Below are 14,523 nucleotides of genomic sequence, written 5' to 3' on the forward strand. Positions count from 1 at the left end.
CTATCTCATCTAGAAGCGAAGATAGTTTTTGAAAATATTAGAAATTGTTGGACCACCCTAATATCGTTTTGACCAAATGATGTAGAATTTCATTTTTAACAAACGCTTCTTAGACACCGAAGCTCGAAAATGCATCCCTGAAGCGGAAATAAATTATTCCTGCTAAATTTGCATTTCCGACCACTGTGCAATGCTTGGATTGATATGAATGGCTGGAATTCGACCTTTGTGATAATTGTTTTTCTTTGCTGATTTAAAATTTGAAATGTTCTGGAAAAATTTGCAGACATTTTTTGCACTGTCTGATCTATACTTTAAATTTTACCATTTGAAAGAAAATCTCACTTAGAGGAACATAATGTGGATTGTTCACAGGAAACAAAACTCTGATTGGATATCTTTTTAAAACCTTTTAACAACATATATTATTTTTTTAAAACTATTTATAATTCGCATAAAACATTACATTTTGTGAAGGTCTAACTGGTCCAATCCAATAAGGTTGAAAAAAAAAATGATAAACAATGTTATCATCCTAATTTAGATCTTGAATTTAGCCTAGCAAAAGCCTAGCGCTAGGGCGTCGAATTTTCCCGGATTTAAATTTCCTGGTAAACGATAAACATAAAAAATCAAGATTCAAATCATAAAATTAACTGGTTTTCCTTGACTACAATCTGACCAGGTACAGCAATTTTTAAATTGGATAAAATTATTTTAAATTGGATTTTTTTGTGTATTTTGTTGTGCTTTGGATTTAACAATACTTTATCCAATGCACAGTGGGCGAAATGGAACCCAAAATCGGACTTAATTGAACGCGGCTGGTTCCCTGGTATGAAAAATAGTGTTTCTTATGTAAAAAAGTCTGAGGAATCGATTGGTGATGGTTTCATCCACCGCACGAAACGGCAAAGGGTCCATTTTGTCCCAATTCCCATTTGTTTACATTTTTTCCTTGAAAATCGGTCTGTATTTAGACCGGAGGCTTTATGCGGCCATCCAAAATGCATTTAACTTATGTGAAAATTTCCCAGGAATCCAGTAATAATAACCACTTTTACCGCAAAAATCATCTAGTGTCCATTTAAACCCCAATTCAGCTATAAAAGCATTTTTGGCAGTTTTCAAATGTTAGGTCAGATTTTGGAAATGTGCAAATATCTTTATCTTAAAGATCAGACAATTTTACATAAGAATGACGATTTGCACTTGATAGTTTGACACATTCCCCGGACTTTTTTTTACATAAGAAACACTATTTTTCATACCAGGGTACCATCCGCGTTCAATTAACTCCGATTTTGGGTTCCATTTCGTAATAATATTTCCATAATTTTCAAATTATCTTTTATCTCCATTCAAGCCACAACCGACAACTGGTACAAATTTGGACTACAGTTTAAATAGGGATCATAGATTTTACAGTAGAATATTGGTGTCACATCTAAATCAGAATTTCCAGACCAATGAATATTTTTTCAATTTCGGGAAAACTAAGACAAAATATAACAAAAAAGGGATTTCGTGAATTTCCGGTTTTGAAAAAATCCCGGGAACTCTGTCGGATTCTATGGACAATTTTACACTAAGATCATTTACACTCATTACTAAGCTACAATAAAAAAAGAATTGCAAAATAATTTCAAGTTTATAGAATTTTTTAGTAAAACAAGTTCATAGTCAATGTGGCAAATGTTTGATTCATGCTTCAAAATTTAGTTTTACGGAAACCAAAAATTATAATCAAAAAAATTGTTTCTAATGATATTTTTATTTTTTTTCTCTTTTATTCAACTCTCTACTGCCCTCATTGTTATTTTTTCCCGTGTTCAGGAGGTCATTTTTTTTACTTCTCTTGTTTCAATTTCATCTCTTATCATTACATTTCGCCTATCCAATTTTTTGTTTGTTTTGACAGCCAATTTTTAGTTTTTTGCCTGTTTTTCATATTTTCTGCTATAGAATGGCACCATTTTCATTAAAATTGTAAAAACACTACACTACACTACTGACGAGACTTTTAAGAGTTCTTCTTTCCAATGCTTTTTAATGATCAAAAATTGGTTGAATAATTTATTTTTGGTGATTTTTTTTTAATCGCAGCCCGTCTAAAGGCGGGGTTGGGTTGTAGAGGGTTAACTTCAAATTTAAATAGATTTTAAAAATGTGAATAAAATATTATTTAAATCAGTAGTGAAAACAAAACATTTATGAAAAAAAAATATGCATCGACGATCTGCGGCTTACCCAAAAAAATCAAATTATTCGCTCTACAGCATTGCCTTGGCGTTCTCGATTGCGAGATTCCTACTCGAAACTATGTGTCCGAAGGCTTGACGATTGTTGAGGCAATTGCAAACCTCTTTTTACACCTTAGCTTCCATCCACCCCGGGATTCGAACTGGCAACCTTTTGGATTGTGAGTCCAACTGCCTACCAGCGACTCCACCGAGGCAGGACCCAGGGAGACGACTCCTACACCTGGACTGAGCTATCGACCTAACCCTCTAGGTTAGACCGGGGCCAACATTCACTTCCCCATCTGACGGAAGGCGTGGTCAGACAAATCTCGTCTCGAAAAATGCCACCGGGACCGTCTGGGAGCGAACCCAAACCGACTGGGTAAGAGGCAACCACGCTTACCCCTACACCACGGTCTTAGCCCCAGTAAATGTTTAAAAATATAAATCTTGTGACGAGTCTCAACGGTTGAATATTTTTTTTGGAAAAATGCTAGATTTCAATGCCAAATTTCCTGGGATTTTTCCAGAACAGGATTTGACGAATACCGTAATTTTTCCTATTTTGTCCCAGTTTTCCCGGAATTGAAAATAACCAGACATATTTGGATGTAACAAAAACGACTTTTTGGCGAGCATTCAGGGGCTGGTTCCGGTGGCCGTACCGAGCCGAAATCTAAAATATGAGCTTGATTGGACGTAACAGGAGCTGGCGCTCCACCCTACAATTTTAAATGGGATCTAACCCGTAAAAAAGATTTTTTCCAAAAATGTCTATTTTTGAGGCATTTTGGTCACTAAAGCGTTTATTTTCAACATCATTGGCGTGTAAGCCAGATCCTTGCGCATCTTTTGGTATATATAACATTGAAGTTTTGAGCGTCTTAGAGCTCGGTACAGGCCTTCAAAGTTGGGCATTTTTTTTCGAAAAATCGTCCCCAGCAAAAAAATATGCACCTCGCGACGCCCGAGACGCCATTTGATTTTGCTGGGGCCGGCTTTTCGAAAAAGTGCCAAACTTTGAAGGTTTGTACCGAGCTCTAGAAAGCTTTAATGTTACATATACCAAAAGATGCACAAGGATCTGGCCTACACGCCAGTGATGTTTTTGGTAAACGCATTGGTGGCCAAAGTGCCTCAAAAATTGTCATTTTTGAAAAAATCTTTTTTTACGGGTTGAATCCCATTTAAAATTGTAGGGCGGAGCGCCAACACCTGTTACGTCCAATCAAGCTCATATTTGAGATAAGTGGTCAGTACGGCCACCGGAACCAGCACCTGAATGCCTGCCAAAAAGTCATTTTTGTTACCTACTAATACATATTTTGATCTGGAAATGCTGATATGGTTGTGAATACAGTTGAATAGTTCAATACATCGCAATCCATGGGATTTGAAAGCAAATTTTAAAAAAATAGTATTTAGATCTGCAAAATGCCTAGCTCTTTAAATATTATCTGTGTTGTTTAATATGTTTTTAAATGATTGGGTGAAATATTTAATAAAGTTAATGCTTTTTATTACGAACTCATTTCACTATTTTATATTTTTTCTTCAGGCAAATCAGGAGAAATACAACTGTTTTACTCTAGAAAATAATTCTGCAAAGTTAGATAAAAACCACGAAATCTAAAAAAAGAAAAAAAAATACCCTTCTGGATTGTTGCAGATTCGAAAAGTATACATTAAATTACTCATGTAAAATTGTAAGTGTCGTTATCGACATCGACATCATCATTCTGCACTTCTATAAAAATTCAAAAAGGCTCAAAGAAGATCTTTCTTCTTTTTCTTTCTCTCCATATAACTTCTGCTCCTGCTATGGTTCAATTTTCTGAGGATTTTTCACGACTATGATTTAGTGATTTCAATTCGTAACAACAAAACAAGTTTAAAAATGCTTAAGAAATTGGATTCATGGAGACGCAAGGTGCTTTATGGTTATTGTGTAATGGCAAGGATTTATCAACTTATTTATTTAAAAGATTTGAATTACTGTGTTTGGATGTTTTTTTTTAATTATTTTATTTTGAAATGTAGAGCAATTATTTTTTTATTCAAATTTCAGAAAATAATTAACAGCAATCAAACTGCTTCACAATAATTTTCACCACCAGGTAAAACAAAAACGCCCAAATGTGAGCAACTCCCATGCATTCGATTCACCGAGTTCACAATTTCACCTCAATCACATCAGCGGCATCCATTCAAAATCCGACAAAACTACCCCTTCCTACGTTTGCAGAAGCGAGATAGGATAAAACAACTTTACATTCAAACGTTAGCCGCATGTCATCGATCTGGTTCCGGCTGCTTCTCACACTACCTACTATTTAACAAGACACGAATTTTAAAAATAATCCCAGTCCAATTTGGCACATCGTCGAGCACGGTTCGGTTCCAATCCCACGGTTTACGGTGCGCGAGCGAAAAAAAAAACGATCGAAAAGTGCAACATTTCTTCCTACGCGACGAAACAGACGCGTTATCAACGCAACACGCAGCGCAACGCTACGCAACACGCGAAAAGGTGCGTTACAGCGCCTAGCTGGGTTAGAAGAATGGTTTCAAGCGAGCTAATCGAAAAGTGATTACATAAATTTTGGCTCAAATGAGTACTCTTGCGGTGGAAAACTGGCTCAGCTGATTGCGGATTTTTCTTTCCTGGTCAATATTCGACCAAGGACACGCATGTGCAGCGTCCCATGCGATCGAGGAAAAGATATTTTGGGTCAGAGAGCGAACATTCTGCACCCAAAAGTGCAACCGTGAGAGAGGGAAAATTTTGCACAGAGCGAAAAAAAATTGGTGACGATTTTCGGCACGTCAATTTCATCATCATTACGCCATCGAATTTTGGTGACCGACAGAGAGAAAAAGAGAGCAGATGGTTTAGGGAAACATGATGTTTTGGCAGACAGTTTGGGACTTAAAAATAGAGACTATTTAGCACGTGCTTCCCGGCGCACCCGGCTGGCTGACCGAAGTTCATATTAATCACAAACGGTTTATAAACCAAATGCGCTAGTAGTTGGAGGTTAATGCACCTTTACGGCTGACTGTTTTCATTGATCATGACAAGATTAATTACTTGTGCCACTTTTAATCGAAATGTGCTGAATAGCACAAAGAATGTGCTGACATTTCTAGTCGAAGATTATTCTTGATCAGTAATTTTAAAATCACAATTTCGTTTGCTCTCGATTGTGTCCTTGTTGAGTAAGCAACATGTGATGCACTGGAAAAGTGTATCACAGTAAATTCTGATGTTCGTTTTCAGTTAATATTTAATGAAAACTGCACTACTGACATTTTAAGTTAGTTTTTCGCTGAACTTCAGTTAAAATTTGTATGGAGCTGTAAAAGTTTGCTGAAATTTCAGCAAGTTTTCATTTACTGAAAATTTCAGTAGTGCAGATTTCAGTAAATTTAACTGAATTCAGTAATGTGGAATTGGTGCATTAAAAGCATCAAATTGGAAACCGAGAGGATGCATGGACGAATTATTCTGGAAAATTTTAAATTGATCCAACCAGCATGTTTTTTTCAGTAAAAATATATTGTTATTGCGTGTCTTCCTATCACAACAAAACTTTGCTTCGATTTTTTTTTCTGTCATGCATTTTCATAGTTAGAATTGTCTGCCATTCCGATTTGTAACAGAACGAAATCTAAACAATAGCTAAGCTTGAATAGTTTTACTGATAAAAGGTTCGTCAATAAAATAGTACGCGCTTTAAAATATTTGGTTTGCATTTATATCTATTTTTCCTACTATCAACAAACGTTTATTTTATGTCTGGTCAGTGGTCATTCTCACGTTTTATCAAGACATGGCCAGTTCGATGAGTTAGCTTCCCGTTAGTTCAATTTTAAAGTTGGTAAGTGCAAGTTGTATTTATAACAACGATTTACTTTCCTCACTCAGAAAAGGCTTGCTATGAAATTTAATTTTCGACCTATCGACTCAATATCGAAAACGAAACAAATTTCTGTGAGTTCAAAATTGTCACTCAGTTTTTCGCCAGTGGTGGAATTGAAGCGAAGCAGCTCTGAGCCGAGTTAGATGGTAACGAGACAGCTCATGACCTGGGGGTTGTTCGAGCGAGCAGTTAATGTAAAGTTAAAAAAAAAACAACAGTATAAAACAACAGTTAAAAAACAACAGTATAAAAACGTGTCTCTGAAATGGCTAAACCAATTTTAGCTCGCTGTGAGGCAAAAGAAATGGCATTAGTTGAGCTTTCAATGAACAATACAACTTTATTTCCTGAACTGATGGTCTCGAGACCAACGAGCCTATTTTTATATATTTTACGTAACATATCCAAAAATATTATTTTTTGAAAATAATTTATCGGATTTCGGTACTTTAGTAGAACTTAAAGCACCACGCGTTTCCAGAAAAAAAAATACTGAGAACTTATTCATATGGAGAAGAATGGTACTTTAAATCAAATCAAACTAGAACAAAGTTTGTTTCTGCCCAAAACCTCAAAACAACCCCCTAAAATTTGTGAGCGATTGGTTGCGTCGACACTTTGTGCATTCCATTTCAATTTTTTATGGGAATTATCTTGGAAAAACCTTCTTTTTTAAATTTTGATGTTATCATTTTTATTTTCCACTAGATTTTTCATACCAACACAGTAGCGTTAAAATTGAGCAGTTCTCTACGAAATCGATCTTTTTTTTTGAATTTTAATTTTTGTATTTTTTAATCCGGCAGCAACTTTTTTGGTGCCTTCGGTATGCCCAAAGAAGTCATTTTGCATCATTAGTTTGTCCATATAATTTTCCATACAAATTTGGCAGCTGTCCATACAAAAATGATATATGAAAATTCAAAAATCTGTATCTTTTGAAGGAATTTCTTGATCGATTTGGTGTCTTGGGGAAAGTTGTAGGTATGGATAAGGAATACACGGTAAAAAAATGGTGATTTTTTATTTCATTTTTTGTCACAAAAACTTAATTTGCAAAAAAACACTATTTTAATTTTTTTTTAGTTTTTGATATGTTTTAGGGGACATAAAATGCCATTTTTTCAGAAATTTCCAGGTTGTGCAAAAAATCTTTGACTGAGTTATGAATTTTTGAATCAACACTAATTTTTCAAAAAATCGAAATATTGGTCACAAAAATTTTTTAACTTCATTTTTCGATGTAAAATCAAATTTTCAATCAAAAAGTACTCTAGTGTAATTTTCATAAAGTGCACCGTTTTCAAGATGTAGCCATATTTAGGATTTTTTTTAAATAGTCGCAGTTTTCCATTTTTTTTAATTAGTGCACATGTTTACCCACTTTTGAAAATTATATTTTTGAAAAGCTGAGAAAATTCTCTATATTTTGCTTTTTTGAACATTGTTGATACGACCTTTAGTTGCTAAGTATTTGCCATGCAAAGGTTTAAAAAGCAGGAAAATTTATGTTTTCTAAGTCCCACTCACACAACCCACCATTTTCTAACGTCGATATCTCAGCAACTAATGGTCCGATTTTCAATGTTAAAATATGAAACATTCGTGAAATTTTCCGATCTTTCCGAAAACAAAACTTTTAAAATTTTCAAATCAAGACCAACATTTCAAAAGGGCCAAACATTCAATATTACGCCTTTTTGAAATGTAAGTCTTGATTTACAAAAAATGAAAATATTTTTTGCGGAAAGATCAGAAAATTTCACGAATGTTTCATATTTTTTTGAATTTTATTTTATATTGAAAAATGAAGGTGAAAAATTCAAAGTTGGAAATTTTGAAAAGTTGGCATTTTATGCCCCTAAAACATAAAAAAAAACAAAAAATAAATAAAAATAAAAATAGGGTTTTTTTGCAAATCAAATTTTTGTGACAAAAAATGAAATGAAAATCAAAAAAATTTTTTTACCGTGTATCATTTTTATTCTGTGTAGTCCTTATCCTACAACTTTCCGCAAGACACCAAATCGATCAAAAAATTCCTTCAAAAGATAAAGATTTTTGAATTTTCATATATCATTTTTGTATTTTTTTTTCTTTCCTAGTTCCTGAGGGGAACACCCTTGAAGAGTATTGGGGCCGGCATTTACAAAGCGGATTCAGTGGCAGTTTCATTCTCAACTTAATGTTAACATGTTAGGGTTAATGATAACATTCCATAGGTCGCCTCCCTAAGGTGTCGTGATAAGGTCCAGTTTGTGACGATACACTACCTTCCCTTTACTAAGCAATCGATTCCAGAAGGGAAAAGATCACCAGTTGTGTTGGTCCGAGCCGGGATTTGAACCCCGATCTACCGCTTACGAGGCGGAAGCGTTACAACTGGGCTACGTGGCTCGGTCATTTTTGTATGGACGCCCAAAAAAGTTTCAGCCGGATAAAAAAATACAAAAAAAAATCGAATAACCGAAATCTCAGAGAATTGCTCTTCTGTCAAAAGATACAGCTTCCTCAAAACTTTGCTAAAACGTGATTTTTGCTCGGAAATCACGTTTCAGACAAGTTTTGAGCACGCTGTATCTTTTGACAGGAGCAAGATAACGGAAAAATGTTAGAGAATTTTCTTAATTTAAAACGCTGTTGCGTTCGAAAATAAAAATGATAAAAATCGAAATGTAAAAAGCAGGTCTTTTCATACTAAGTATGGACGCAACCAATCGCTCCCAAAGCAACCGAAAAAAACATGTTCTGAAAAATCGACCATCTCGATCCGTCCTAATACCCATACTCTACAGCTAAAAATATGTTATTATTTTTTAGGATGTTTTTCACTTTACATATCCAAAATAGGAGAATATTCATGACAGGCTTCCGATACTGAAATAAAAAAAATATTAGGGGGAAGGGAAGGGGTTTAATAAGTAAATCTTTCCCATTTACTGAGGGTAACACCCTTGAAGAGTATCGGGGCCGGCATTTAAAAAGTGGATTCAGTGGCAGTTTCTTACTCAACAAATGTTAACATGTTAAGGTTAAATGTTAACATTCCATAGGTCGCCTTCCAGCTTGTGACGATACACTACCTTCCCTTTACTAAGCCATTGTGTGTTGGTCCGAGCCGGGATTTGAACCCCAATCTACCGCTTACTAGGCGCAAGCGTTATCCACTTAGGCTACGTGGCTCGGATAAGGGAAGGGGTTTGCAGCAACAGTTAAAAAATTGTATGAATTGAAATGACAAGCCTTGGTATTGAAATTTGATTGAAATAAGTGTTTATAAATGAATTAAGCCCAGATTAGAAAAATCCTTTGTTTTTGTTCAGAAATTTAGAAAAAAATACCTTAAAGGAAATAGTAAATATGTGTAAACAAACTACACAGAAAAAAGATGATAATATTCATCAGGAAATGATGACATCTTGTGTCATAAAAATGTAATATTGCATCAGGAACTGGTGGATTTTCATCTTTTTTTGGTGAATCACATTAGGTTTACATTTTTACACATTTTTTTGTAATATTACACAAAAAGAGGTAATATTCAACTAATAAAATTTTCAACTTCCAAAATTCATTTCATTTTTTTACGTATAATATCAGTTCAAAGGTTTTGTTTTGAATCATTTCTGACGGTTCTAGTGAATTGTTTAAATTTATAATAGATTTTTACAAATAAAATTTCTGAAAGCAGTGAAAAATCAATCAAATGCATAATTTCAAACAATTTGTCCCTAGATTCATCTCGAATTTAAATATTAACGTTTTCACTTGCCAGAAGCCAAAAGAGGCAGAGTGATTAAACTGTGTCATGGGGCCAGAGGAACAATTGTTTACTATTTGGTCTCAACTGTAACATCAACAACCTGCATTCAGTCGGTCTGCCACAGTGGTCTCTTCAGCTGATTTGATACACGATTCAAATTGAAATCATTGATTTTTTTTTCCAGATAACCATGCACAAATTCTTCAAAGCTCTAAGCCGCAAAAAACCGAACGATGACGACGGCAGTCACTCCAAGCTGGCCCGCGTCCTGACGCTACTGGACCTTACGGGGTTGGGCGTCGGCAGTACGCTCGGACTGGGCGCGTACGTTCTGGCCGGATCGGTGGCGTACGAACAGGCTGGCCCGGCCGTGGTGGTGTCCTTCGTGATTGCAGCTTTGGCAGCGGCCATCGCCGGGCTGTGCTATGCGGAGTTTGCGGCGAGGGTTCCAAAGGCTGGGTCGGCTTATATTTATACTTATATTACGATTGGGGAGTTTGCCGCGTTCACGATCGGGTGGAACCTAATGCTGGAGTACATCATTGGTGGGTGTAGCTTGGAGAGTGTAGCAGAGTGACTTGACCTGTAACTCGTTACTTTCTTTTTTGTAGGAACCGCCAGCGTAGCACGTGGACTCAGTGGTTACATTGACGCCTTGATCGACTACCGAATGGCGAACGCGTTGCGCAGTGTGATGGAAATCAGGGTGAGCTTCATGTCCCAGTATCCGGATTTTCTGTCGTTTCTGGTGGTGTTGACGATTGCTGCGCTGTTGGCGTACGGGGTTAAGGAGTCTACCATGCTGAATAACATCTTCACTGGGGTTAACTTGATGGTGATCGCCGTGGTGTTGATTTCGGTGGGGACTAAAGCGAACTACGCCAATTGGAATATCAAACCGGAAGATATTCCGTCGGAGATTGATGGAGGAGCAGGTGGTTTCTTGCCCTATGGTATCGCTGGTGTGATGGCCGGAGCTGCCAAGTGCTTCTATGGGTACGTGGGATTCGACTGCATCGCTTCGACTGGTGAGGAGGCAAGGAATCCTTCAAGAAATATCCCGTTGGCCATCATATTTTCGTTAATTATTATCTTCCTGTCGTACTTTGGAGTGGCGACCGTATTGACCATGGCCCTCCCGTACTACCTGCAGGATCCAAAGGCTCCCTTCCCGAATCTTTTCGACTGGCTCGGCTGGCATGAGATCAAGTGGATCGTCTCGATTGGAGCCATCTTTTCGCTGTGCACAAACTCTCTGGGAGCGATGTTCCCATTGCCACGTGTCTTGTACGCAATGTCCTCCGACGGAATTATGTTCAAGAAGCTACGCGCCGTAAACTCCAAGACAAAAACTCCCATTTTGGCAACGATCATTTCTGGAGCCATATCAGGTACGATGGCCCTTCTGTTCGATCTTCCTCAACTGATTGACATGATGTCAATCGGAACACTTCTGGCGTACACGATCGTGGCGGTGAGTGTCCTCGTCCTGAGGTATTCCGATAACACTAACTTCCGTACGGAGACTCCGATCCAGGACAAAACCGTGATCGTTAAGCAGTTGTTTAACTTGAACATTGCGAAAACTCCAAATACCATATCAGCCAGGATCGTTAAGATTAGCCTGCTCGTGTACGGTAAGAATTTCCAAATCTCCTCAAGATCATATCCTTAAGCAACTATTTTCAGCCCTCGTAATCGTCGCCATCAGCGCCATCCTAATGCACGCCCAGGACTACCTGTCGGCGGACTACCCCCTAGTACTGACCATCCTATCGATCCTTGCGATGTCCATCCTGATCCTCGTGCTCGTGATCGCCTGCCAGCCCACGGAAAACTCCAAAATAACGTTCCGAGTCCCTCTGGTGCCCTTCATCCCGATGCTGAGCATGTTCGTCAACGTGTACCTCATGTTCCAGCTGGGGGCGGCCACCTGGATCGGCTTCTCGATCTGGCTGCTGATTGGTTTTCTGATCTACTTCACGTACGGGATCCGACATTCGACGCTCGGCTCCGGCAGCCAGACGCTATCCGAGAGTCAGCTGGAGAACCCGTTCGCCATGATCGGGGTGGAGAAGGTGTGATTGAATTTATGTGACTTTAGTTGATATTCATTCCGGGTTTAGGTTAGTGGGTAGGGAATTATTAAAATTGTGATCAAAATGACTAAGGTTTATTTATTTTCGTTACTGAAATTGTTGAGCAGAGCGAAGTTGATACAAAAGTGATAAAATAAAGATAACATTTTATTTTAGACTTCTTTTTAAATGCTGACAAAATCCTTTGCACACGTTCTAGGAAGTAAAAATGATTAAAGCTAATCAAAACAAAAATAGTTTACAAACCTAACGAGTTCATCATACGTGTAATTAACTCAAGGTTATCATAAAGATTGTAGAATATCAAACATGCTTTCTATCGGCGATAAGTGGTAGGGGAAATCTTTTCAGGACGCAACTAGTTCCGATTTATTAGATCAGCTGTTTACTCAATAGATCTGTGAAGAAGAATGACTCAATTTTCCTAAAACATTGCGTAAGCTGCTAGGGATCTCTGAAAAGATCAAAACCCAAATTCTTTAACATTGAAACTGTGTTTCCCACTAGCTCTAACAACAAAGTTTCAAATGTTGCATCATGCAAATAGTCAACGACAAGGACATCGTTAATCAATTTCCAGTGCAACCACTACTAATCATGCACTATCGTGCATCGCAACTCAAAACATGTCCTGTGAACTTCACATACTTTTCACCACCACAGCAGTGCTGAATCATTGCAGCCGCCGCGCACCATTAACACGCAGAAATTTTCCAAGATAAGGGACAGCTCACCAATCAGTGGCTAATCAGTGCGCGAAGTCGGAGCGCTGCTGGAGGCGAAGCATTATTTGTTTTTTTTTTGGTGTCAATGTCACATGTCATGGGGCGAGTGTGGTGCCGGTGGCGCAGCATCTGGCCAAACCTTGCGCGAATGTATCTGATTGGGAATAGGTTGGCTTCGAATTTTGAACATGAATAGAAATAAAATATTCAAGACATTTAATACAAACCTGTAAACTATCCAATAGCTCATCGTGATTGTGCTTTCTAATGACTAGTAATAGTTGATCAAATTTAGAAGAAGACATCATTTTGTGCATCTTCCAAACTTAACCCTTACAGATGCACAACGAAACGACAATTCTTACGCGCATTAGCAAAGCGCGAATTGTTTTTTGAAGGAGACGCATGGTGTTTCAGTGCATGCCTAGCAATATGGCATTGAAATTGTAAAAAAATGTTGTGGTCATTTGTTAGTATCAAGCATCAGGAAACTTTTCTATTGACATTACAATTTTTCAGGAGTTTGCGTTGGTCGTATCCCAGCTATGGTTTGCATGTTTCATATGCATTTTCAGCTAGCTTAGAAAACGAACTTGAGAGAATCATACCTTCTGAATATTTTTGAGATCGATTTTATTTTTTTGGAGCAAAGTAGTAAATATGTGTAGTCTAAAATTAACCAAGAAACGAATCTTTTCATTCACCTGATTTAAAATAGACAAAAATTCTGTGTCAAACGAAATTGCAAAATTTGAATGACCCAATCTCACCCCCACTCTCAATGTCACCCCTGATGACGGTAGTAAACACTCATAAGTTCCTACAAAATACTGTGTTTCAAGATTCCTACAAATTTGCTTGCAAAATTTATGTTCCATGATTGCAGAATGTTATTGTACCAATCACAATTTAATCGGTATTTAACTACCGTCAGCTTTTTTTTGGTTAACCAAATTGGTTTAAGCTTTTGAATTATTATTTCGTGAAAATTATGGAATTCTGAATAAATTATAATGTAAATTTTTCAAAACATTTACATGAAACTTTTAAATTAACAGCAATTCGATGCGCCTATGAAAAGATCATGTTAGAAGGCATAAAGCAGCTTTTGATTTTTCTGTTAATTTAGGTTAATTTATTGAATTTGAGAGATGACGGTGTTTTTTTTTATTTTAAGATGCTTGAATTTTAGGAATTCATTCAAAGTAGATGAGAGAAGAACAATAAGTGAAACTCTTATTTTGTGCCAACATTTTATTTTTGTACTGTACTTGTACTGTAAAAGGACATTATTGATTTTTAAGGTTTGGAAATGCATCTAGTCTGTAAATGTGAAATATTTCTTAATAAAATTCTGTTTTTTTTTTACAATTTCTCCCTGCATGTATCCTTCAATTTGGCTACATTTCCTAATCACGAAGCCGAGCTCCATTTTTCGACATCTCGTTACAGGCGGGCGGTACGTTTTTTGAATTTTTGAACATTGATTTTCATTTTTTATACCGTCATCAGGGGTGACATTGGGTCCGGTGGGTGAGATTGGGTCATACAAAAATGCTGAAATTTGTATGACCCAATTTCACCCCCACTATAAAAAATCTCATCGAAAACAAAGGGGGTCTGGCAAAATGTGACGTACTTTTTTGAGGGGGGGGGGGTTCAACCTTGCGTGACAAAATGTGACATAGGGGAGAGGGGGGGGTCAATTTTGGCCAATTTTTGCGTGACATACTTTATGGATGACGCCACGAAAAATTAATGTACATCCGT

At 37.1% G+C, this 14,523-nt stretch overlaps 1 protein-coding gene across 1 annotated transcript; it reads left to right on the top strand.

Moving 5' to 3' along the window:
• Positions 1-4,620: 4,620 nt before the first annotated feature.
• LOC6035691 (cationic amino acid transporter 2) lies at positions 4,621-12,178 on the top strand. Its single transcript, XM_001845773.2, has 4 exons — positions 4,621-4,773; positions 10,114-10,474; positions 10,541-11,566; positions 11,619-12,178. Exons 2-4 carry the CDS (start codon positions 10,120-10,122, stop codon positions 12,011-12,013), a joined length of 1,776 nt encoding a protein of 591 aa, XP_001845825.1. The 5' UTR covers positions 4,621-4,773; positions 10,114-10,119; the 3' UTR covers positions 12,014-12,178.
• The last annotated feature ends 2,345 nt before the right edge of the window (positions 12,179-14,523 follow it).

Source organism: Culex quinquefasciatus, chromosome 2 (assembly GCF_015732765.1).
Source record: "Culex quinquefasciatus strain JHB chromosome 2, VPISU_Cqui_1.0_pri_paternal, whole genome shotgun sequence".
In the NCBI taxonomy this organism is placed as follows: Eukaryota; Metazoa; Arthropoda; class Insecta; order Diptera; family Culicidae; genus Culex; species Culex quinquefasciatus.